Genomic DNA, 23,834 nt, shown 5'->3' on the forward strand with positions numbered 1-23,834 from the left:
TGATACCAACCCTGGCAGCATCCCAGAGCATCCTGCTTAGCCTTCAGCCACTGCTTCTAGTGTTCCTGCTTTGCCTGAAGCAGTTGCTGGGGGGTTGTAATAACTTTACAAGCTTAAAACAAAATCCCAATCCTTTCCCAAGACAGAAGCATTCCTGCCATGCCAACTCTATGACAGAGTCATGTTTTGTCTTGCGCATCCACCTGAAGCAGTGCTGAAGTACAAGCAGCTTCCTCTCAAAATTTGCATTTGCAAAGCTGCTGCTTCATGACTGTCTTTAATTCAAACCTAGAGCAACTAGAAATGATTTTCCACCCTTAGGACAAGATTTTCTTCCCTTGCTAATGCTCCAGGATAAAGTGTCAAAGTTGTTCCCTAGCTGGATCTGCATTACCCATCCCCTGCTTTCCTGGGCAGCAACTACATCAGAGAGGGGCAGTGTCAGTCAGAAATGCTCCAGTCAAGTCCTGAGCCTTTCCTACAAGACTGCAAGGGAGAGAGAGAGAGAGAGAGGGAAAAGCTCCCCCAGCCTCAAGAGCTTTCCAGCCATATGTGTGTAAAAATTTCTTCCTGTGCCACGTGACCGAGGAAGAGGCGCAGATCCATTACACAATAATAAAAATATGCCTTTGGCAACGTGGAGCCAAAGTAGAGCTGCTGCAAGAAGCTAAAAATACGCACAAAAAGGAGTAAAACAATAATTAAAAGAAGGACAAAAGTCAATCCTTCCCAGCCCTCGGGACGCTGCTGCAGCAAGACGGGGCCGGGGCTCTGTGTGTGAAAGGGATTTGCAGCAAAACATCTGCCTGAGGTGTTGGTTGCCAGCGCCCATCAAGATCTCACTGAGGGGATTAGTCGTGGTGAGTAGATCTACTTTTCCTTTTTTTTTCTCTCCCTCCTCTTAACCTTAACTTTGAAAACTTCCCAAAAAAGGTCTAAGTCACTGAGCACTCAGGTTTCCAAAGCCTGCACAGAAATCCCTGAAGGCAACAGTTGCCAGTTAAAGAACTACACCATGAGGGAAACACTCCTCAGCCTTTTGCTGAGAGCACCCACCTCGGCAGCTTCTGTGAGGGGTTTTAGCTCAAAGCTAGGAAAGGTTTGCCACAGGAATCCCTGGCTGCCTAAAGCCGAGACGGCAGTACAGGTTCAGGACAGAAGGTGCATCACCCTCCTTTGACATTGCTTTGTGCAGCAGCAGAGAACAAATCAAGCTCTTGTTGGTATAACTGCTTCACTGGCTTATATCAGAAGTTAAATCCACCCATTTCAGCTGCTGTCTGTCACCGGTGACACACCTTATTTTACCTAAATTAGCCCTGCACACCCATGGGCTCCTTTTGCTTCCACCCTGGGGATGCTGCAGGGCAACCACCAGAGCTGAGAACTGGGCTCGTGGTGACTGATTATTTTAAAGACTAATTGAGATGCCTTGAAGTGCACTAGGAGGTTGTGAAGCAGAAAGATGGTTGTTCTGTTTGAGAAAGCCTCAAGTATTGAAAGCAAACAGAGTAGAAAATCATGGTGTTTGTTGGCTGCTGGCTCCCCACTCAGACCATCCTACTCCTTCCTCCCTCCCTCAGAGCAGCAATTCCTGCAGACTCTCCTCTTCTTACCACCACATGGCACAGGGTGGCTTCCCTGGCCAAAAATCACCATCCAGCCAGTGCACATGCCACCAAACCACCCCACATCTGGCAACCCTCGAGGACTTTCCCTCTGGGATTTCAGCCAGAAGCAGCAGAAAGTACAACTGGTCCTCGTTCTTACAGGCAAAATCTTTTCTTACAGAAACGCCTCTTTTATGCACAAGAGGCATTGGTCATGGCCAAAGGGTCTCTAACCCCATTAACAAAAACATTAATTAAAATGTCACTAGAAAAATAAGTCCTCGTGCTGCACGGCCCCCATTGCTGGGCCAGCTGCCCGTACTGTGGAGGGAAAAGATGCTGATCTGTTTCCAATTTGCTTTTTGGAGCTCATAGTACGTTCTACATCGAGGAACAATTCTCCTTTTAAGGTGGAACAGAATGAGGTTTGTTCTCTTTCAAAAAGATTTCTTTAAGAGGTTATTTATAGATCCTCTTTGTGAATGTGATTGTGCTTTGCATCCCACACACGTTGCTGTGATATGGGATGAAACGTTCTTCTGGAGTCCTTAATTAACACCAACTCAGGAACTGTGCCAGAGCACGGCTCCAGGTAGTTGGATATTCCCCATCTATCCAAGTACTGATACTACTGACCTCGCAGCCTCAGGGTATTTTGTTTGCCACTTTTCATCCCATCAGGTCAAGGCTTGGGTTGTCTCAAGGTAATAAAAGTACTTATGATAAGAAACTTTCAGAGAAGGAGCTGCCCTCCCACCCTGTGCTCCCTCTCACATGTTTCTTCTCTACATGAAACATTCCCAGCTTTTTTCCAGGTTATGCTCCACAATGACATTTTTTCTTGCCACAACTTGTTAGTGTCATTCACCTCCAGATGCCTCCTGCTTCTCTTCTGCCCTGTTTGAGGTGGTTCTTGGGAAGCAGGGATATAGCTTTCCTTGTGATCTCCCCACTTCACAGGAATTTTAACATTTTGTTTCCCTTTCCACGAGCTGAGAAGCCTTTGTTCAACTCTCCACATGAATACCGGTTGGTGTTTTCCATCTCACAAGTCTGTTAAACTGACACCTTTCACCAGCAGCAAATAAATTTACGTATAAGAATAGCAAGAGAGAGCTTAAGAACAAAATGGTTTAGCAGCCAAAACCAGCCTGGAGATCTGGTTTGCATTTCCCACTCCTCTGCATGTTCTTAACTATAATATTGCAGAACTGGGGGCTCCCACTGAGCATAAATATGTAGGATCAGCTCGCTGGATTTGGAACATCTAAATATGCATTTCCACCCCTTCAGGAGCCAATACCAGGATGAGAACACTAATGCCAACATGGAATTTATCCAGTACTTTAAACATCTTCTTTCCAGTGCAGGAGTTAAACATGACACTACTGGGGAGTTGCTAAAGCCTCCTGATCAGCCAAGCTGCAGTGGGGAATGGGATGTTGGCTATGAGGCTTAGCTTGTTCTGACAGGCAAATGGCAGTAAGGACTGGCCAAAGCCTCCCCAGCCTGTCTCCTGAATCCTGCCCTGCGTCACACAATGTGTTTGTGCTTGGGAAGAAACCCCAGTGACACAACTGCAGGGCAGGTCATACTGGGCACAACCATACCAAACCCCTTCCTCCACTCCCCTCATCCCAGGCAGCTGATTTCTGCACCCCTCTGCCGTTGCTCCTTGGTTTTTTGGGGAAAAGAGGCCCAGGTAGCAGAACAAAATGAGCAGTGGCCACAGATACAGACTTAGAGAAGAGTAAGCTTGGAAAAAAATATTGTCTGACCTAGAAAACTCCATGAGCCAATCCTTGAGTTCATGTCACACCAAAGCAAACAGCTCCCCCATCCTGCCAAAAAAAGCCCAGTTCCCTCCCAATTTCATGCAAGTCTCTCACCCATCCCACCGGTGCCATACCCCACATGCTGCCACCACATCCCATCTCCTCCTCACAGGCTGTGCCATGATCTCTGCTGTGCTCCTCCTCTGGACTGTGCCCTGTGTGGCAAACCACATCCTTGGGGGCTTTGCCAAGAGAGAGCTGCAGGAAGGTCCCCAGCTGGCCTGCAGCCTGCCAGGACCCCCTGGGCCTCCCGGCCCCCCCGGCGTGCCCGGCACTCCAGGGACAGTTGGCAGGATGGGCTTCCCAGGAAAAGATGGCAAGGATGGCAAGGACGGGGATAAAGGCGAGCACGGCGATGAAGGTAAGGGAAAAGTGCTCAGCACAGCAAGGGAATGTGTAAAAGCTGTGGTGCAACAGTTCACAGCAACCTGTCACCCAAAACTGAACCCAAGGACAGGCAACATCTCAGAGGAAACTCTTCCAGAAATTTCCACTCTCCCCTCTCCAGCTTGTCCCACTTGTCAGACGGGTTCCAGACACACATCATGTCCCACTGTGTGCAATTCCTATGGGCTTCACTTTGTTACAGAGTGAGGTTTGCTCTGTTCTGATAGAGACAAAGTACTGGTCTCTGACTCCTGCTCTCAGGCAAAACAGAGCCAGTCGAAAAAATGAAGTACTTACTGCCCATAGCACCAGGGGACAGGCCCTGCTCAGGCCATGCTGGACCTAAATCAAAGCAAACAACAACCCTTCTTTAATCCTGAGGTGGGGCTGCCCTTTGGATCCACCCTTGGAGTCAGGAGGCGCCGGGATCAGCTGTGGTGGAGAGCCAGTGATTTCCTGTTGCCACACTAGAGTGCACTCCTGCCTCAGCCAACACCAGCGAGCCCAACATGCGCCTTACTCCCTTCTCCCTTCTCCCACCCCCAAAACCGGGAATCTGGAAAACAGATTTCCAACCACAGCTGCACTTAAATCCAGTATTGCTACAGCAGGTTAAGAGACAGTGCATAAATCCTCATGAATCTGCTTATATCAGATACTACTACATCAGAATCACTGTGACAGCCTAACTCACTTCCCATTTCCCATCTCAAGCCGGTCCTGGACCTGGGAGTTTGCTGGTTCATCCCCCAGCTGGGCTGGGCTGGTCTTTCACTACACCTACATTTATTTTTAATTTTTTTTAACACTTTCATGCTGAATGCAAAAAAAAAAGAAAAGGAAAAAAAAAGAGACACGTGATTAAAAATACTCTACCTGCTCAAAGCAAGGTTCCAAAAGCTTCACAAACCAGCTTCACTCCTGTAAAACCTAAGTATTTAAAGCTTCTTCTTTAGTTCTTCCTTTTTCTCAAGAGAGCCAGATAATAGAACCAGACTTTTGGTCCTTAAAGGGGCAGACTGTTCTGCTCCTGAGTTCCACTGTTATCACACCAACAACCCTGGATAGTCAGTCCAGGCAGATGTCCAGCTCCAGGTAGTATTTCATCAGGACTCTCACACCAGCAAGGTTTTCCTCCTTAATGCAATGATATAATGCATTACTCTGCTGCAGTGATATAATGCATTTCCACCTGCCATGTCAACTCTTCCACTGAAAAACTGAGGTTATTTGTCTTCTAGGTCCACAAGGCAGAACAGGAAACCCTGGCAAGCCAGGACCGAAGGGGAAAGCAGGAGCTATTGGCAAGGCAGGCCCACGAGGGCCCAAGGGTTTAAAGGGTAATCCTGGGAAAAACGGGGCACCAGGAAAGAAAGGACCCAAAGGGAACAAGGGCGAGGCTGGGATGCCGGGACCCTGCACCTGTAATGCCAACAAAGCCAAATCTGCCTTCTCTGTGGCAGTCTCCAAGAGCTACCCAAGGGAAAGGCTGCCCATCAAATTTGACAGGATCCTGATGAATGAGGGAGGACATTACAATGCTTCCAGTGGGAAATTCGTATGCAGCATCCCAGGTATTTACTACTTCACCTACGACATCACTTTGGCCAACAAACACTTGGCCATTGGCTTGGTCCACAACGGGCAGTACCGGATCAAGACTTTTGATGCCAACACTGGGAACCACGATGTTGCCTCTGGATCAACCATCCTTTCTCTGAAGCAGGAGGATGAGGTATGGCTGCAGATCTTTTACTCAGAACAGAACGGGCTCTTTTATGATCCCTACTGGACAGACAGCTTATTTACTGGGTTCCTGATATATCCTGATCAAGATTATCTCAATGAAATATAGGATGAGAAAATGGTCTGGAGTAAAAAGTAGGAAATATGTGAGGCTTCAATCCAGCAAAGTGTGGCCTGTACATGGACATGTCTGGTATTACCAGAGAATGCCACAGCTTTGGCTCTGACAGCCTATATTGGCTATTTAGATATTTACTTGAAGTCATCAACAAGTCCACAGGGCACCAGGACTTCTTTAAGCAGCCTCATGATGAATCTCTCCATCTCAAAGCCATCCATTATGTTTTCCACGATTATTCCAACATGCCTTTGACATGTAACTCAAATACTGGTGCAGAATACTTTAATTATTACATTTATTACAATAAAGCATGGAAACCAACAAAACCAAAGCCTAAGCTGGACTGTGCAAGTCTGCTGGTTTGGGCAGAGGTAGCATTAGTTTTCTTCCTAGTGGCTGGAATGGGGCTGTGGTTTGGGTTTGGGATGAACACAGTGATGATAATACAGAGATGTTTTTGTTATTGCTGAGCTTACACAGAGCCAAGGCCTTTCCTGCCCCTTGTAAGGCCATCCTGGGGAGGGGGCTAGGTGTAAATGGGATGCTGGGGGGGGATACACCCGGGACAGGTGATCTCAGCTGACCAAAGGGATATTCCAGACCATATGAGATCATGCTCAGTGTATAAAGTGGAGGGAAGAAGGAGGAAAAGGGAGATGTTTGGGGTGATTTGTCTTCTCAAATCAGTGTTGTGTGCTGGAATCCAGCTTTCCTGGTGATGGCTGAACACCTGCGTGGGAAGGGCTGAATTAATTCTTTATTTTACTTTGCTTGTGTGCATGGCTTTTGCTTTACCTATTAAACTGTTTCTATCTCAACCCACAAGTTTTCTCACTTTTACCCTTCCAATTGCCTCCCTGATCCTGCTGGCGGGGGAGTGAGCAAGCAGCTGTGAGGGGCTTGGCTGGGCTTAAACAAAAATCCTGGGCCTCTGAGCCACAGAGGGGGATGAGCCTCACAAATGAGACTCAAGGGCTGAAGCACAAACCTTCCCTCCAGAAACAGGCACCCCAGGTAGACACCAGGATTGCAATGAGAAAATACAGCTCCAAGTCTTCCCACAGGAGTCTGTCCATGAAACCTTAAATGTCTTCTAAGAGTTTGGGTCAAGAGCAGATACCAACAGAATGAGAAAACCATGCTGGCACTATGAATCTTGTCTTCTAATGAGCAATAAACTGACTTTCTTTTGCTTTTAAGCCCCTAAACTTCTTCCCTTTGCAGTGAGGCAAAATATTTTCATCAAGTCTCGCATTTTGACGTACAGGTCACGCAGAGGATTCTCTAGGCAGAAGCTGAATAGAGCTTCTGTTAAGTAAGTGGTAGGTGGGAAATACTGGAATATGCCAAGGCTCTATCATATCCTGAAATACCTGGACAGCATCATTAAGTGCTTTGCTGCATCTTCTAATTTTTGTGTTCTGATTTTCTGAGTAATTGTCAGATATTTAGGAATGAGTGAGAGTTAACATGAGGATAACATCACTCTGAAAATTCTTCACACTTGTAATGCACAGAAAGAGAGAAAGACAATCACCACTTTATTTTATTGATTTTATTGTTGATTTTCAGTGCACTGGAAGAGACAGGCTTTGCTGGCTTATGCAATCTTTTTGCTGGTTCTTTTGTAGACTACACCAGAAGAAGTAGAAATCTGGAATAAAGAACAAATCAAAAGTTAAGTTGAACAGTGTAATTAGAGTTTCAGTGTGACAGGTGAGCAGCCCTGGGGACGGGCTCAGAGCCTGCTCTTTACTGACACATCGTTTACCCTTGGGTAGGAGACATATCTAGAAAATAAGCTGAACATCCTTGTCAGGTCTGAGATACACAGTGCAAAAATATCCTTATACAAAAGGCACAACTTCTAAACAGGGGTTTAGGGGTAACTTCAATGTCTCCCGGGTTGGATGTGGCTTCACAACTCCAAGCCGTCAGGGTTTTAGACAAGTGAGATAATTGTTCTCCAGAAGCAGTAAATGACCGACACAATCACTCTCGGGGAGGGTGAGTGTCCTTTCCTGTTTCCCAGAATGACTCACCCCTGTTGAAGGCACACTCAGACATTTGTAACTGGCACAGACACAAGTCCATTCAGGATGATTCGTGAGAATCAGAAATTGTGATGTTTGGCCATCCAATCTGTCTAACAAGCTTTACTATTGGTATTGGGGTTTCAATAATCTTCCAAAGCTGCGTTACCATTTTGTTTCCAAAATAAGATAATACTTGAAATCCAACCTCTTTGTTGTTTTGTTTGTGGGTTTGTTTTTCCTTTGATAAGACTAAGAAAATAGGGTTCTACAGAAATTCTGTGAGGAGTTGCAGGTAAATAGTTTTCTAAGAATAAAGCAAAGCCGATAACTTCATAGAAATATGTAGGTGCGTAGTTTTGTATGTTCTATTTGCTATTCTTGAGGCATAGGCACAGTGAATACAATCAAAGTCATGGTGGTTTGGGAATATTTCAGTCTGAACATTCCACTCTTCCAGCTATAAAACTGTGCCTTAGATGCAAGATCTACATTTCAAGTTGATCAAAACTATAAGATGAAAAGTTTGTTCATTTAATTTTTGGATTAAACCTGGACAAAATTGTAGAAGGCTATCTAGAGAGAAGGAGAAAGTTATTTAATAGTTTTGCTTTACTTTCTAAAGATTTTTTTCTAAGCTTAAAATTTTAGGCCTGGTGCTGTTCAGGTTTTTGTTTTTTATAAACCACCCTGGATATTGGAGCACTCACCTCTACCAGTTTTCCTCCACTGATCTCTGAAGTGTGACGGTAGTTGGGAAACTCAGCTACCAGCTTTCCATCTTCCATTTTAACAGTTGCCTGTAATAGAGAAAGGGTTAATGTTCCTGGGATTGCAGGAATTTCTATTATCAGATACTCTGTAAACATCTGTACCCCTGATGCTGAAAGTTTTTACTTTTAAAATGGTAGAAGTTGTGTGTTGCACATTCAGCCTCATGAGCAAGACTGAAATCCTTGTGATTTCGTTCTTAAATGTTCACAATTTAAATAGAAAAATGTTTCTCTAACAATACCTGCAGGTTCCAAATCTACACACTATTCATTAATAGCTCTGAAAACGGCTGAACTGTAGGCTGTGCTTCTCATTCCATCCTCAGGGATTTATGTGGTGCTTTGGCAGTGAAGTAAAGGGCAGGATTGTAGGAGTTAATTCTGAAGTGGCAATCTCAGACAGTAATAACCTCCCAGCAAACAGCCCAGAAATGAGTGTGAGTGGGTGATCACAAAATCAGGGAATCCCAGAATAGTTTGGGTTGGAAGAGACCTTAAAGCCCATCTCATTCCACCCTCTGCCATGGGCAGGGACACCTTCCACTAGTCCTGAGACAGATTTGCTTTTCACCCTAAATTCAAAAACAACCGAGGCTGTAGGACTTAAGAGCCAAATGAATTTACCTTGAACTTTTTACCACCAAAGGTCTCCATGTCTGCTTCCTTGCCAACTGTGAACGTGTTGGTTGTGGTGCGGCCTCCTGGGAAATGCTGTGTCCAGGTGAAGTCATTTCCATTCTGCACCACCTCAGTCACTATTTTGCAATTCCTTCCCAATTCAATCTTGTCACTGGGAAGACCTTAATCAATAAAAACATCCAGTTTATCAAACCTAATAACCTACCAGCTGAACTTGAACTGAAGCACGGTAGAGGTGTGTTTTTTCTCAGACACTGATGTCTGAGCATCTGATTTGCTCAAACAATTGTTGAATTCTTTTTCTTTTTTGTTTTTTTACACTATCAAAGCTCTGAGTTGAAATTGGTATAAAGGAAGATACTGGGACATCAATGCATTTTTTAAAATGCATTCTTTTCCCTGAGAAAAAATACACAGGATAAATGTATAGATAAAAGGTACATATAAATAATCCCTTCTAGTTAACCTACACATGAAGATGGAATTTAATATGTGTGACCTTTGTGCCTTTGCTAATTAGCTGCACATACCTATTTTTATATTTGCTATTGCTCTTTAAATAAATGAACAGAAGCACTGAGCTTGTTTGCACAGCTCACAGTGTCCCAAAGAACTTTTTCAGGGTAACCTCTGGGACAGGCCCTGAAAGCACCAAGACCTGGTCCCATGTAAGATTATGACAAGTATAGTCACACTAAATTTATACCCCCACCAATGAATATTAGAGACAGGAAAAGTGACCTTCACAATCATCATATTTCAAACATCTTGGCCCTTCATTCTGCTGCCACTGAAAAGGAATATTCCTTCTGTGGAACAGGACTATTTCCTGCAGCTGACAGTGATAACAACAAAAACTGCATCTCCTTGTGGAAGAGCTTTCCTTGTGGAAGAGCAGGCTTAGAGCCAGCTGATCTCAGGGCATGAATCATAGTCATGGAATGGTTTGGGATGGAAGAGATCTTAAAGATCATCCAGTTCTACCCCCTGCCATGGGCAGGGACACCTTCCACTAGCCCAGGTTGCTCCAAGCCCCGTCCAACCTGGCCTTGGACACTTCCAGGGATGGGGCAGCCACAGCTTCTCTGGGCAACCTGGCCCTTGCCAGGGCCTCACCACCCTCACAGGGAAGAATTTCTTCCCAATATCCAAGCTAACCCTGCCCTCTGTCAGCTTGAAGCCATTCCCCCTTGTCCTGTCTCTCCAGACCCTTGGAAATAGTCTCTCTCCACCTTTCTTGTCAGTTCCCTTCAGGTACCTGAAGGCCACAATTAGTTCACCCTGAAGCTTCTCTTTTGCAGGCTGAACAATCCCAATTCTCTCAGCCTTTCCTCATAGGAGATGTGCTCCACCCTTCTAATAATTTCAGTTAAAACGCCACTTCTTTAAAAAAAAAGATACTTCAACTAATATATGACCTGTGCCTGACACCCCAAGCCAAGACTTACCAATCTTCTTCACAAATTCATCATAGTTCTCATCGCCTTCGAACTCGTATTTGCCTGTAAATGCCATGTTTCCCCTGGGAAGTGGCTGGGAGAGCGAAAAAGCAGCTGGAATGACTGGAATGGATCAGTGCAGATGAGCTGAGGCCCTGGGTTTTATAAACCAGCTCAAGCTGCTCAGCCCACCTGTGCCCACACCCCTTGGAGATATACTTTTATGACCCATGTGAGTCACTGGCATCAATGCCATTGACTTGTGTGAAAATCAAGGTTATCATGCAATGAAACATCCTTGAGAATAATCTGGAGATCAGCAGAAATCAAGGCCAAAAGCTCAGTTTTCATTTTAGTGCATATTTAAACAAAGTGATACGATTTTACTTTCAAGATTCCACCGGTTTTGTGTTCGTGATGGAATAAAGGTAAAATAAGTTTTAATGAAACAGGGAGAAAATGGCTTCAAAGCAGTGTCCTGGGATCATAGCCTTGTTCTGTTTGGAAGCATACTTTATATAATTGAAATATGAAAATAAGAATCAAGCTGCCCAATTTTCAAAGTAATTCTGGCAGGATATGGGCAATGACAAGATTCCTGGTTTGAGATTTGAATAGGAAAACATTTCCCGCCTCAGGAAAATTTTTGCAGTTTCTAAACTTATTCTTACAGGGAAAAATGAGACAATTTCAAGACTAACACACTGACTGATGAGTGAAGAGCCTGAATCCAGCAAGAAGGGAACTTCTAATGGGACTTTCCAGTAGCTCAGCACAACTGGCTGAGCAAGTCTCTAGTTAAGATTCCTGAACTTCCCCTGTGTACACCAAAAGCTCACCAAAGCTCCCCAGTGTCCAGCCCCAGCTGGAGAGAGGGTGACTGGGGAGACTGTCCTCAGGTGAGCACCAAAACCCTCTTACACTGGACTCTGAGTGTTCCAAAGGGACCTGCACAACCCTGGGAAGAAGGTCCATGAACTCAAGTCATAAAGTCTCCTGTTCACATAAAACTTCCAGGGGACAATGCCACTGAGGTGGTTACACCACATGGACCTTGGGAGATAGATCAGACTGGATAAGGAAAATGAGCCAGTTCTGTGTAAAAGGAAAAAGATAATCAGATTATATAAACAGTACTTGAGCTTTTATATTCTCTCTCTATAAAGATCAGATGTTATTGACAAACTGTTTGTGCTGTGATATAAAAGTGCTGACATCTACACAACTCTACGACACGGAGAGTTGTGGGAGCGTGGTGGGCACAGAGCCACTGTGCACGTCTGGAGCACAGGAAATTATCAATGAATCACTGTTTGACTGGTTGGGTCGCTCTTGCCACACACTGAGTGTGAGTTTATTCACCTCCAAGGAGCTGTACACTGCGCTGTGCATGGGGGTTCCAGAGCAGGTTGCAAACATGCATCCAAACCATAAAGGTAAAGTGTTAATAAATGTGCTGCTCTGCCAAGCTGCCCGGGGTCAGCATCAGTCTAGAGCAGGTTTTGGTAATGATACCATCACCTCTTCCTGTCTGTGCAGAGGCATTTTTAATGTACACTGTGAATTTGCACCCATGTTTCTTCTCACTCATTCTGAAATAAATCCGTATTTTCATTCCTGCATTTTTTTGCTACAAAATGAAATAGAATAGTGAATAAGTTTAGAAACTGCAAAAATTTTCCTGAGGCGGGAAATGTTTTCCTATTCAAATCTCAAACCTGAAATCTTGTCATTGCACATATCCTACCAGAATTACTTCAAAAACTGGACAGCTTGTTTTTCTTATTTTCATTTTTTAATATTGCAGAATGAAGAGTGTCATTAAGCAGTCTACAAACACTGAGTCAGGACAATGTTTACTCCAAGGGTAAATGAAATTGAGTGCCTCTGACTTTACTAAAGTTACAGTCACTTGCACAATTGATCAGGTTACTCACCTACGCCTCTATCTCTTCAGTTGCAGCTAAAACCAGTATCCATTTAATGATCTTCCACTTTGTATTTACAGTATTCCTAATTTTCTTGCCTCTTCAGAGCTGTGAGCGTGTGATGCTGGCTTTTACACACCTGTACAGCAGGTGGGCTGGGCATTGAGCTAACTGGTGCAGAGAACTCCAGAATTACCACTTAAAAATAATTAAAACAGAATTATCTAGGTATACAGGCATTTTAAATACAGTATGTACATTAAACCCATTCTAGCTACTACAGCGCAGAGCCTGCATGCATGCTGCAAACAACCCTGGTTATGTTCTACTTCTGCTTTACAGAACTCAGTTCAAATCCTACTGAATTAACAGCTGTAATTGAGTCCAGTAAAAAAATAAAGATATTTCCCTGGCACGAGGTGGGTAACAGAAAAGGTAAAGGAATAAAAAGCTTCAGGTGTAAAAGCTGAAAAGAGCTTTCAGAAATGGGCCATTGTCTTCAGAACACTGGGACTACCCATCCATTTCATTCCCAGAGGTTCTTTGTGTAGGGCAAACCAAAACTCCTTATTCCATAGCATCCTGGTCTGTCTGGTGGGCACCTGCTGGTGCCTGTGGGGCAGGGAACATGTCCCACACTTGTTCATCCTGGAGGAGAGGAGACTGAGGTCAGACTTGATGGGGATGTGCAGCTTCCTCATGAGGGGCAGCTCTCTGAGACCAGTGACAGGATCCCAGGGAATGGCTGGAGCTGTGTCAGGGGAGGGTTAGGTTGGATATTGGGAAAAGGTTCTTTCCCCAGAGGGTGGTTGGGCACTGAACAGGCTCCCCAGGGCAGTGGTCACGGCCCCAAGGCTGCCAGAGCTCAAGGAGCGTTTGGACAACGCTCTCAGGGACATGGTGGGAGTGTTGGGGTGTCCTGTGCAGGGCCAGCAGTTGGACTGGATGATTCCTGTGGGTTCCTTCCAGCTCAGGTTATTCTGTGATATTCTATGATATAATTCACTGATTACAATGAGAGGTTCTGCAGAAAAGCTCGACATTGTATTTGAATTTATTGGGATGATGTAAATTCCAAATGTGCTGCTGCTGTAGACAGTTAACATGAACAAGTTGTCAAAGAAGTAAAACTTGTGTGGAAGCTCATTCCTGAAGGAAAAGGTCGTCTAAAGTGAGCAGTTAATTCCCTGTGTCTCCCAAGTCATCTACCTCTGATATGCAAAACAGTTGAATCTTCAAATGCTGCTGGGAACAGAGGGAGCTTTAAGGAACCAAATCAAAGGCCTCGAATATCTTTACTTTGAGAATTTACTTGCCACAAAGTCATAAATATAATGCTTTTACATTCCTTTTGTCTGTCAGAATCTCCCTGCCCTTGAATGCTTTCCAGCATCCTTTAAAGTTTATTAACCTCTCAGATGTGCTGCATAAAGCCAATGGGAAACACTGGGAGACAGCGTGGAGATAAGGGAAGTAATTCCATCAGTGAATGAACTGGGCTGTGTGTCTTTGAAGTGCTTTTAGAGCTGGAATGCAACTGAACTGGGAGTACACATTCAAAGTATAAGTAGGAACACTCCAGTGAACAGAAAGTTACATTTAATGATTCTTTCAGAATGAAACTTGCTCAGGAAAGCTTGTAAGGGCTTAAACCAGCTATATCTGGCCATTATTCAGCAACCCTCTGTAGTAAATGACTAATGATTATTAATTCCTCTGGTACTCAGAGCAATCATTCATAATGAATTCAGAATGAACTCTTTTGGTATTAATGTAATGTGTAATTCCAGGGGAGTCCTGTTACACTGCTGCCTTATTAAGTACCCATTCAGTCTAGTCCGAGGTGTTACTATTCTTAAGCCATAAGCAGAGAGAAGTAATTACCAACAACATGTGGCTGAATTATTGAACAGCTTGTACAGAGTTCAAATATTTAACAGAAATCCACCTGCCAGCTCTACAGGTGACACAGCCCAGACCCTGTCCTTGTCCCAGGTGGGACATGGATCTGCCTAACAAAAACAGGAGAAAAAGGATCCTACTAGAGATAGAAATATTTACAGGGGAGGAAGATACAGATCTGCCGAAAATACTGGATTTTTGAGGGACTCCCTAAAAGAAAATTCAATTATTTCCTGCTGAAACAGTCTCTCGGGAAAACCTTCTGTCTGTTTGGATCTCCAGAAAGGGATTTACCAGAAAGGAACCCAACCAAGTGATTCATTGAAGCTGTACAAGCTGGCAGAGCTCCTGTGGGAAGTGTTCAGTTCTGACCGGTGTTCCTGGTCTCAGAGTGGTACCTTGGTGGGAATGTTGAGGTCTGGGCTGGGCAACTGAAAACAGAGAACTAAACCTAAGGAAAAACATACCTGATACCAGCAACTTCTCGTGGATTTAAGTCTTCTTGTCTTTCTTTATGATTCTTCCCTTTAATTAGTTATCCCATACCAAATGTTATCAGTTGTATCCAATGACATGGAATGGGGACAGACAGCAGAAATTGGAGGCTCTATTGATTTTTAAGTTTAACAACAACTACAACAGAAGACTTGAATTTTTTTATACCAGTTTCTGCTCAGGTAACCTGAAAATGCACAGTAAAACTGATTTTGGCTACTCTCAATTTGGTTCCCAGAAAACTGGCCTGATTTCTTTGAAATGTCATCTTTGGTTTAAGAACCACTATGGAATATTTTGAAGCTCAATAGTTTTAGTCTAATACAGACAACATTTAAAAGGTTGTTAAAATGGAAGACATAATTCAACCTTATCTGCAGAGTCTCCTGACTAAGAAACTGAGATAAAGATACACCCTCTATAGATATCTTATTTGAAAAGTACCTATAGTTCTAATAAAGTTAATAACTGACAACCCTAAAGATACAAATCATTACAACTACTCTTCTGAACTTTTCTGTCCAAACCCCAATAACAATCTCCCCTTTATCTACACAGTTCATGCCATGTGTTGTAAAGATTTTATTACTTGATAACATCTATATGATTGTACTTGCTGACACACCAGGACAACACAGCTCCAAATGGGAGCTTATCTTCAAGGTAATCTCATTTGGAGTCTTCCCTCACATGGCTGTGGCCTCCTAACCATCCTCAGCCACCACCAAAAGGGGAGAAAATCTATGTTCCAATACAGAATGAATGTGCACCACACAGGAGTGCTGGATATCAGGAAGAATTTCTTCATGGAAAGGGTTGTCAGGCATTGGAAGGGGCTGCCCCGGGAGGTGGTGGAATCTCTATCCCTGGACTGGATGTGGCACTCAGTGCTCTGCTCTGGGTGACAAGTTGGTGATGGGTCACAGGTTGGACTTGATGATTTTGGAGGCCTTTTCCAACCTCAGTGATTCTGTGACTGTGTGTTTTAAGTGCTTTACAGAAGAGAGGGGTTTTCAAAATCTACAAAGATATAACATATGGATAATTTAGAACAGAAAGTAATAAATTATTGGCCTTTATCAATTTTAGTCACTTTACTGACTTACTGAGCATAGGCTACTTTGTGTAGCTTATGGGTAATAAGGAAGGAATGGTGGGCTTTTAACAACAAACATTATCTACTTAATAAAATACTACTATTTATTCTTGCAAGACAGTGCATTTTGTTACATTAATTGAGGATCTAACAGGAATTGAAGGGGTTCAGGATTTTGCAGAACACTTGTATTTATTCAGCACAAACCCTTTCTTCATGTTGGTCAGGAGTTGTTCAAAAAAATGACATTTTCGAGCCCAGTGACAATTTTTCCACTTGTCTCTGTTTCTACCTTACACTGTTTAAAGAAAAGCTCGTTTGTTTTAAGCACTGTTTCAAGGCAGAACAAAGACAGGAAGAGCTTCTGTCTTTGCTTGTCTTTCTTTTAAGGAGTCAATGTGCTGAAGAGTGACAGCAATCCAGAGACACATGTAAGGGTCCCCAGTACCCTCAGTGCTATGTCTAGGACATGCTCCCATATCCATGGCCAACCAAGTTCCATCAAATGCATAACTAAAGATCTTGAAGTTAATAAAGGAAATATTTCTACCTTGCAGAGTAAATACTGAATTCCACTTTCTCTGTTCAACACCCGAGCTAATACAGAGGTTAAATATAAAACCATTTCGGTTTTTTGAATTTCAATAATATTTTTGCACACCAGTCAGTCTCTGATTTTTATTTTAATCACAGTTAATACTAGAGAAAACCCCAAAACTAGTTTTTTCATTTCTTTAACACATTTTTAAAGCATCTGAAATATCTGTTTTCGCATCCGCTTTATAACCATACCTTAATAAGAGTCATGTTCCCTTCACCCTTTCCCTCTAGTTTGGGATACTCAAGAGCATTTTCTTTAACATATTGCAGAGTTTACTCCATGATACCTATGATGAGAAATTCAGGCAAGCAAGGGGTTACCCTTCAGCTTCAATAACACAAATCCCCATTTAAAAACACAGATATGCATTTTATATGTCTCCAAAGAAAACTTTCTAGGTCATTTAATACATGGAAATACATCTTTTGATTTTGAACCAGACCCTTTCTACTGCAAATGTCAACACAAGGTTTTCTTATTCCCAAAGTGGAAGGCATAAAAAAAAAATAATTTAAAGATATTGCTATTTCACAACTTCTTTATTTTCATGCGTGTTTACTTATGTAATGTCACCATCTCTGTGTCTGGACTATCAATGGTTATTGAAGTGAATACACAAAGCTGCAGAGCTAAAGAAAGGCCAAATCTCCCACTTGGCTGCCAGAGGAACATCTTCCACTGTGAGGGTTAGTCAGAGTTCAGAATGGATGGAATAAACACACACATTATCATGCTGCTCCCCAGCCTCACTCAGTACAGCACCAGTCCTGTACTTTAAATACATAATAAGTAGTTTGTCCCAGCTCATGAGAGATGGGATGAACAGTCAGAAATCCTGACTAAAGGCTGCCTGTTAAAATATCAATAGACACCTCCCCACCTTTCAGACATAATGGTTTCTCCAGAACAGGGCCCTGTATCTTTATCAGTTTTCCTGAAGTGAAACCAGGACCTCCCCAGAATCACAGAATCATTCAGTTTGGAAAAGACCTCCAAGGTCATCGAGTCCAACCTGTGACTGATTCCCACCTTGTCAACCAGACCAGAGCCCTGAGTGCCACATCCAGTCATTCCCTGAACACCTCCAGGGATGGGGACACCATCAGCTCCCTGGGAAGCCCCTTCCAACACCTGACAACCCCTTCCATGAAGAAATTGTTCCTAATGTCCAGCCTGAACTTCCCTTGGCACAGCTTGAGGCCATTTCCTCTTGTCCTGTCCCTTGTTCCCTGGGAGCAGAGCCTGACCCCCACCTGGCTCCACCCTCCTGTCAGGGAGCTGGAGAGAGTGAGAAGGTTCTCCCTGAGCCTCCTTTTCTCCAGGCTCAGTCCCCCCAGCTCCCTCAGCTGCTCCTGGTGCTCCAGACCCTTCCCCAGCTCTGTTCCCTTCTCTGGAAATGCTCCAGCCCCTCAATGTCCTTGAATTGAGGGGCCCAGAATTGGAACAGCACTAGAGGGGCCTCAGCAGTGCCCAGCACAGAGGGACAATCCCTGCCCTGGTCCTGATGCCACACTTTGGCTGGTACAAAAATATTGCTCCATCTATTGCTCTTGTAAAACCTGATGTTTTATTTGTGCACATCAACCCCACACAGTGAAATCCTGCTATTCCAGGGCATTCCTTCAGCTGCAGTTCCTGAAGCTCTGTCAAAGGGAATATCACATTTAGATACTACTGTGGGACAGACACCTGCATGGTGATGGGGAGAAGTTATTTCTACAACAGGAAACCACCCAAAGAAGGATTTTGTCTTAAAAGAATCTCAAAGGCAGACAAGAGAAACCAGTGTTTGGGTGAATTTTTCTTATGTTAGTGCAGTGTTTACAAAGTGCCCCATTGAAAATACTGATGCAATTCAACCATGCAGGAACAGAGAGGGCTTGAAAATGTGAGAAGCAGAGAAGGATCCACTTCTTTTCTTGAAATACAAGAAAAGCCAGTTTTCTTTGCACAAAAGAACTTTTTGAGCTTCAACTACGCTTTGATGTGTGTGATTCACAGTAACATCTCACTGCATATTTTACAAGTATTTGAAATTGTTTATATTGCCTTAGATACATGCAAAAGGAAAAATAAATATACTTTTGTGGCAGGGAAACACATACATTTCACGTGCCATTTCTTCCCCATCACCAAAACAAGTAGATCTTCGCAACTGCATGTTCTGGTCACTAACTGCTTTTATTACATCTAGTGTCTGTCTTCAGCGGTTTTATTTATTCTTGAATTGCTCAGCAATAAATTGGCTGTTATTAATCAAACAACATTGATGTAAAAGTGGGAAAATGAGACTATGTTGATAACAGCTGTGATTTTCTCAAACCCTGGAATAAGCCATATTTTCTTCAAGATTCCTTCCAGAATCAGAAGAAAAATCTGGAAAACACTTCAAAATCTGAAATTCCACTTGAAGTTTCTTTACTCTGTAGTACCAAACAACAGCTGTTTCCATCCTAAATAGCAGGAAAGCATCATGGGGAAAAAAAAAACTAAACAGTGACAAATTTGTTTATTTTTTAAAACTTGATTTTTAATCTAAGCCATTTTTGAATGGCTCAGATTGGTAACATACACAAATCCCTTATTCTCAAGGGGCTTAAAATGCTTAGTTCAGTGACTGGAGAATCAACTTCATGATATTCTGGTTCCTCAGGCAGAAAAGGCTCTGACAAAATTTGCAGTTTAAAAAGCAGTTGCATCCATCATTAATGCAGGATTTCAGTGGCCAGGATTATTACTGTGACTCCCCTGGTGATTTCAGAAGCAGCCAGGATTCCTGTGTTTCCTCATCCAGGCTCTGTCTGCCATCCAGGTGATCTCACCTGTGCCTGGCCCACAGCACCATCCAGCGACAGAGCTTTGTGCTGCCTCTGAGCTGGGGCCAAAATCTGTGGTTTATAAATCCACAGCTGCAGCTCGTGTCCTGAAAGACAGAAGGTGTAAAGAAACCAAAATAGTTCAGCTCTTCCTGCATCAGACTGGAATTTTTGTTGTACTTACAAAATTCAAGATCACAGAATCACAGAATGACAGAATCAGAGGCTGGTTTAGGTTGGGAGGGACCTTAAAGATGATTTATTTCCAACACCCTGCCGTGGGCAGGGACACCTTCCACTAGTCCATCACACATGCACAGACTGTGATGCAAAGTCTGGGTGCATAATGTGGATTTTAAAGCCAAGGGGGATCTAATGGTTTCTCTGATCACCATTCTTTGATCTTAAAACCATCAACCTGCATTTCTACAGAGCTTTCTACCGATTTGTACTCTCGGGCCCAGTTTATACCTTGGTTTTTGTAGGGCTTTTTATCTAGGTGGCACTGTTGCCACCCAGAACTACTATTTGCAACCCAAGTGTCACCAAGAGCTTTCTGTTCAGAAGCACTGAGACCTTCTGTGCCCCAAAGCTCCACAGCCTCCCCCTTCCTCTCCCAGAAGTAAAGCCTGTGAGGTGGTTGTTCCACGCTGCTGTTCCTGTGCTTGCACAAGGCTGACCAGAGGGATGAACCGAAGGTCTGCTCTCCCTCCCCTCCCCGGGCTCCTCAAAGCTGGAGAGTGGATTGCTCAGGGCAGACTGTGGAGCGTGGATGTCCCTGCAGGAAGGAGGAATCCCTGCAGGGAAGCAGGGAATCCCTACGGTGGCAACTGGCCACGGAGCGATGCTCACAAGGGTGGAGGCAGCAGGAGAGATGTTTGTCCAGACCCTGTGATTAAAGGACTGGAGGAAAGCAGAAAGGTACTGGATGGGGAACTGCAACGAGAGGTTTCACATCCCTTCTTTATTCCTGAGGAAGGATGATCAAACTGGGATTGATTTGTACGGGGTCATCACAGCACAAAAGGCCAGGAAGAGAAATGGCCTGAAGCAGCACTGTGGCCTCTCGGGCTGTGCAGTTACAGCCCAGCTGAGCACACAACACTGCAGCTCTGCCTCTCCCATGCTGGGGATGGGAATCACAGTGAACCAAAACACAGGGAACACTGAAGTCCTCTGGTACTAATTCATGGTCTTGTTAGAGAAAGAATCCTTCTCCTATAACAATGGTATTTTTTTGAGAGGTTTGGTTTTGTCTGGTCAGTGCCTTCACGTTTAAGTCTTTGTGACCTACATACAGACATGATCCAAATAAAAAATTAAAGAGAAAGAGAGCTCTATGTGACATTGCTTGGCTGAGCCAGCCCTGGAGCTGCTGTGGCCTCTGTATTATTTTCTCATACAGGGTCATTAAAGAGTTTATACAAATTTTGTTTGGTTGTTTTGTTTTCTTCATTACCATATAAATATTTAAATATCTATCTTCAAGAAAAACAGAGTTTACCCACTGAAGGTGGCAGTGATGGACTCAGCCTTGCTAGTGCTGTTATCTTGATATTATAAAGAAAAAAAAGTCTGGAGTTATATCTCTTAATAAAATGCAGAACTGAGCACAAAGTGAAGGTCCTGGGAGTTAACATGTTCCCACTGAACCCCAGTGACTGAGACACAGCTTCCTGTGCCAATATACAACAGGTGAGTTTAAATAATTTTCACCAAGACACTTCAATGAGGTTTGGACGGCACAAGAAATTACTCTGGGGATATGAAATCCAACCCCTGCTATAAGTTACATTTAAATCAATATTGGTTGGACCATGACTGCCTGGCGACTACTTGTTAAGCCTGGGTAAGATAAATTTGGTATCAGTTTGACTCCCATGGCTGGAAACTTGCTGTAAACTGACTTCATAGCAAATGTTCCATTTAGAATAATCCAGGCTCTGGATTGATGTCTGGCTGCAAGCAGAGTTGTACCATTTGGACAAACAATAAAAATAACTAAGGACGGAAGTGTCCTGAAGGATCCTCTGCTTTGTGGCTTGTCCCTGCAGGTCAGGGCTCTGAAATACCTGCACAAAGAAGTGCAGCTCCCACAGTCTGGTTCCTCTTCCAGGAGCCCCACATTGCTCAGCAGTTTGAGAGAACAACAGGCATTTCAGCACAGAGAAGGAGAAGCAGCTGGTGAGGGGATGAAGGAAGAGAGAGAAGCAATTATACTCTTATGGGTATCAAACAAGCCCACATCACTCTTACTTGTGCTTGGGGGTGCAAGGCCAGCTTGTATCACCTTTGCTGCTGATTGTTTTTCTGACAGGAATTGCTCCCTGAGCAGTCATGTTCAGTGATTATTTGTCTCCTTCCTGCTTCCTCTGATTACAGCCAGACTGGGATATCCCTGAGCCGCATAAAAATGAATATTTTAAAAGCCAGTGCTGTCCTCCAAGGGGCTTGTGCACCATTAGGTCTCCAGATTTACAACACTAACAAAGAGCAGCGTAGTAATGAGGTAGATGCAAGAGGCTACAAATGAGGAGAAAAGAGCTAAAAGAAAAGGATTTTGTTTATGATACCTATCTGACTGTAAATTATCATTGAGGCCCTGCCTTTATATAGGGAATTTTCACCAAATTTTCCTCTTGACTCAGCACATGCACTGGGTTTTGCCTGTGATGATGAACAGCCAGGAAGCACCACCATCCAAAACTAAAGCATATTTGAAGACGACCTCTGATGTGTCACTGTGTTGTATCCAGTTCTCCTGTTTCCTGGGTCTCTGCATGAGAGGTTTTCCCACAGCTTAACAGCCGTTGGTGCTAAATAGCAGCTATTCCCTGTGGTCCATGACAGGAGCACAGATTTCCCCAGAACTATTGAGGAAGCACAGTTATTAATTGCAATATGTGCACCCAGGCTGATACAGCTGGTGACAGAAATGCTAATGAATGCAAGGAACTGTGTCCTCACTGTGCAAAACATGTCACAGACTCATCTCCTGCCTTCACAGTTCTAAGTCCTCTGCCTATTTCCATGTTGTTAATTTTCCTGGTTTCCCCTCAAGAGAAGGTACAAGTCCAAGCCATGGCTCAAATCTATTCCCTTCTGGGCATATTGCTTTGCATTAATCCCAAACCAGTCATGTAACTGAAATATTGGTCCATTTTCCCTCCCCATCCATTGCTGTCATTCCTCTCCTCCAGCCATTCACCAGCTCTGCTGATACAAGGGCCCCGAAATCCAGAATATCCAGCCTTGGTTCACTGTGGGGGACCCCCTCTCCCACCATGTAAAGCTTTGTGGGTGCTTTATGCCTATAAAGACTGTCTCTATGTGCTTAACCCTCTGAATTGACTCATGTTTTCCACCCTTTGGGAATGATTCAAGAACTTCCTTTGGCCTGACCAGATCTGACTCATTCTGGGCAATTTCAGGAATTAGAATCAAATTGAGATTGGTGTAGAAAAAACACAATTATAGTCAAATTGTAACTACAGCCTCTCTGCTGATGTGACAAGGAATTCCTGGCCTCCAGTCTGCAGGCAGAGGCAGGATTTATCTTCTCTATCACTGGTCCAAATCTGCACCAACCAGCCAATTTGATTTTATTCTGAGGGAAAAACATCATGAGTACCATGAATCCCTTTTATATTAAATTTGTGCCATAGAGGAAAACCCTCTTACAATTACAAAAAATCCACTCATACTTATATATGAAAACATGATGAAAAACCGGAGAAATAATATCACATTTCCACAATTACAATGTATTAGAGAACAGTGTTTTGAACTCTAAAATACACTTTGTTTTGAGTGGTTTACACAAGCATTTAAGCCTTTCAAATTTCATACAGGAGGCAGCTGCAAAGTCTGTTCTGTGCCTGCAAGCACAGATGAGGTATAGAGGATGCTTTGTGATGACTGATTATATTACATTTATCAAATTTTAAACCATGCTGACTTCTACATCTTTCATTCTTCGTCTCAGAGAGGATAAGACATTTTTTCTCCTTTCTCCTTCTGTTCCTTCCCCTGCGCTGGGGAGATGTTTGGCTGCTTCAGCTTTTATGCAGAATCCCAACTGCATTCTCATTAAGATATAACATGATTGAATTCTGTTGATTCTTTTGGGACCCAGACCCTTATATTGTACGATTCACCATACTCATTTGCTACAGAAATGTGTCACTTGACAGGCACATCATGAAATTCCAGATTTCAGAACATTTTTGTCATTCCAATGGATGCCAAAACAGAACAAACTGACCACCCCCAGATATGTACTAGACCAAAGTACAGAACTGGTGATGGAACATTCAGTAAACATCCAACTGACACTGTAATCAATGACAAGGGGGTGAAAGCAATTCCAGGTGCCAGTGGTGCTCTGACATGAATTATCCAGACTGCAGACCT

At 43.6% G+C, this 23,834-nt stretch overlaps 2 protein-coding genes across 2 annotated transcripts; one reads left to right on the top strand and one right to left on the bottom strand.

Annotated features, from left to right (window-relative positions):
* The first annotated feature begins 318 nt into the window (after positions 1–318).
* On the top strand, positions 319–6,036 carry C1QTNF2 (C1q and TNF related 2). The gene is made up of 3 exons (XM_032702660.1): positions 319–860; positions 3,558–3,806; positions 5,074–6,036. Exons 2-3 carry the CDS (start codon positions 3,566–3,568, stop codon positions 5,685–5,687), a joined length of 855 nt encoding a protein of 284 aa, XP_032558551.1. The 5' UTR covers positions 319–860; positions 3,558–3,565; the 3' UTR covers positions 5,688–6,036.
* A 1,242-nt stretch (positions 6,037–7,278) lies between these two features.
* FABP6 (fatty acid binding protein 6) lies at positions 7,279–10,699 on the bottom strand. Its single transcript, XM_032703074.1, has 4 exons — positions 10,593–10,699; positions 9,130–9,305; positions 8,443–8,532; positions 7,279–7,353 (listed from the first exon to the last, which is right to left on the bottom strand). Exons 1-4 carry the CDS (start codon positions 10,657–10,659, stop codon positions 7,300–7,302), a joined length of 387 nt encoding a protein of 128 aa, XP_032558965.1. The 5' UTR covers positions 10,660–10,699; the 3' UTR covers positions 7,279–7,299.
* Between the last annotated feature and the right edge of the window lie 13,135 nt (positions 10,700–23,834).

This window comes from Chiroxiphia lanceolata, chromosome 15 (genome assembly GCF_009829145.1).
Source record: "Chiroxiphia lanceolata isolate bChiLan1 chromosome 15, bChiLan1.pri, whole genome shotgun sequence".
Classification (NCBI taxonomy): Eukaryota; Metazoa; Chordata; class Aves; order Passeriformes; family Pipridae; genus Chiroxiphia; species Chiroxiphia lanceolata.

Bases quoted from the DNA above. Each gene is read 5' to 3' on its own strand.
- C1QTNF2 (XM_032702660.1), top strand. From the start codon at position 3,566: ATGATCTCTGCTGTGCTCCTCCTCTGGACTGTGCCCTGTGTGGCAAAC. The intron at 3,807-5,073 runs GTAAGGGAAAAG...TTTGTCTTCTAG, and splicing joins AGGCGAGCACGGCGATGAAG to GTCCACAAGGCAGAACAGGA.
- FABP6 (XM_032703074.1), bottom strand. From the start codon at position 10,659: ATGGCATTTACAGGCAAATACGAGTTCGAAGGCGATGAGAACTATGAT. The intron at 9,306-10,592 runs GTAAGTCTTGGC...TTATTGATTAAG, and splicing joins TGAATTTGTGAAGAAGATTG to GTCTTCCCAGTGACAAGATT. The intron at 8,533-9,129 runs GTAAATTCATTT...TCTCTATTACAG, and splicing joins TTGGTGGTAAAAAGTTCAAG to GCAACTGTTAAAATGGAAGA.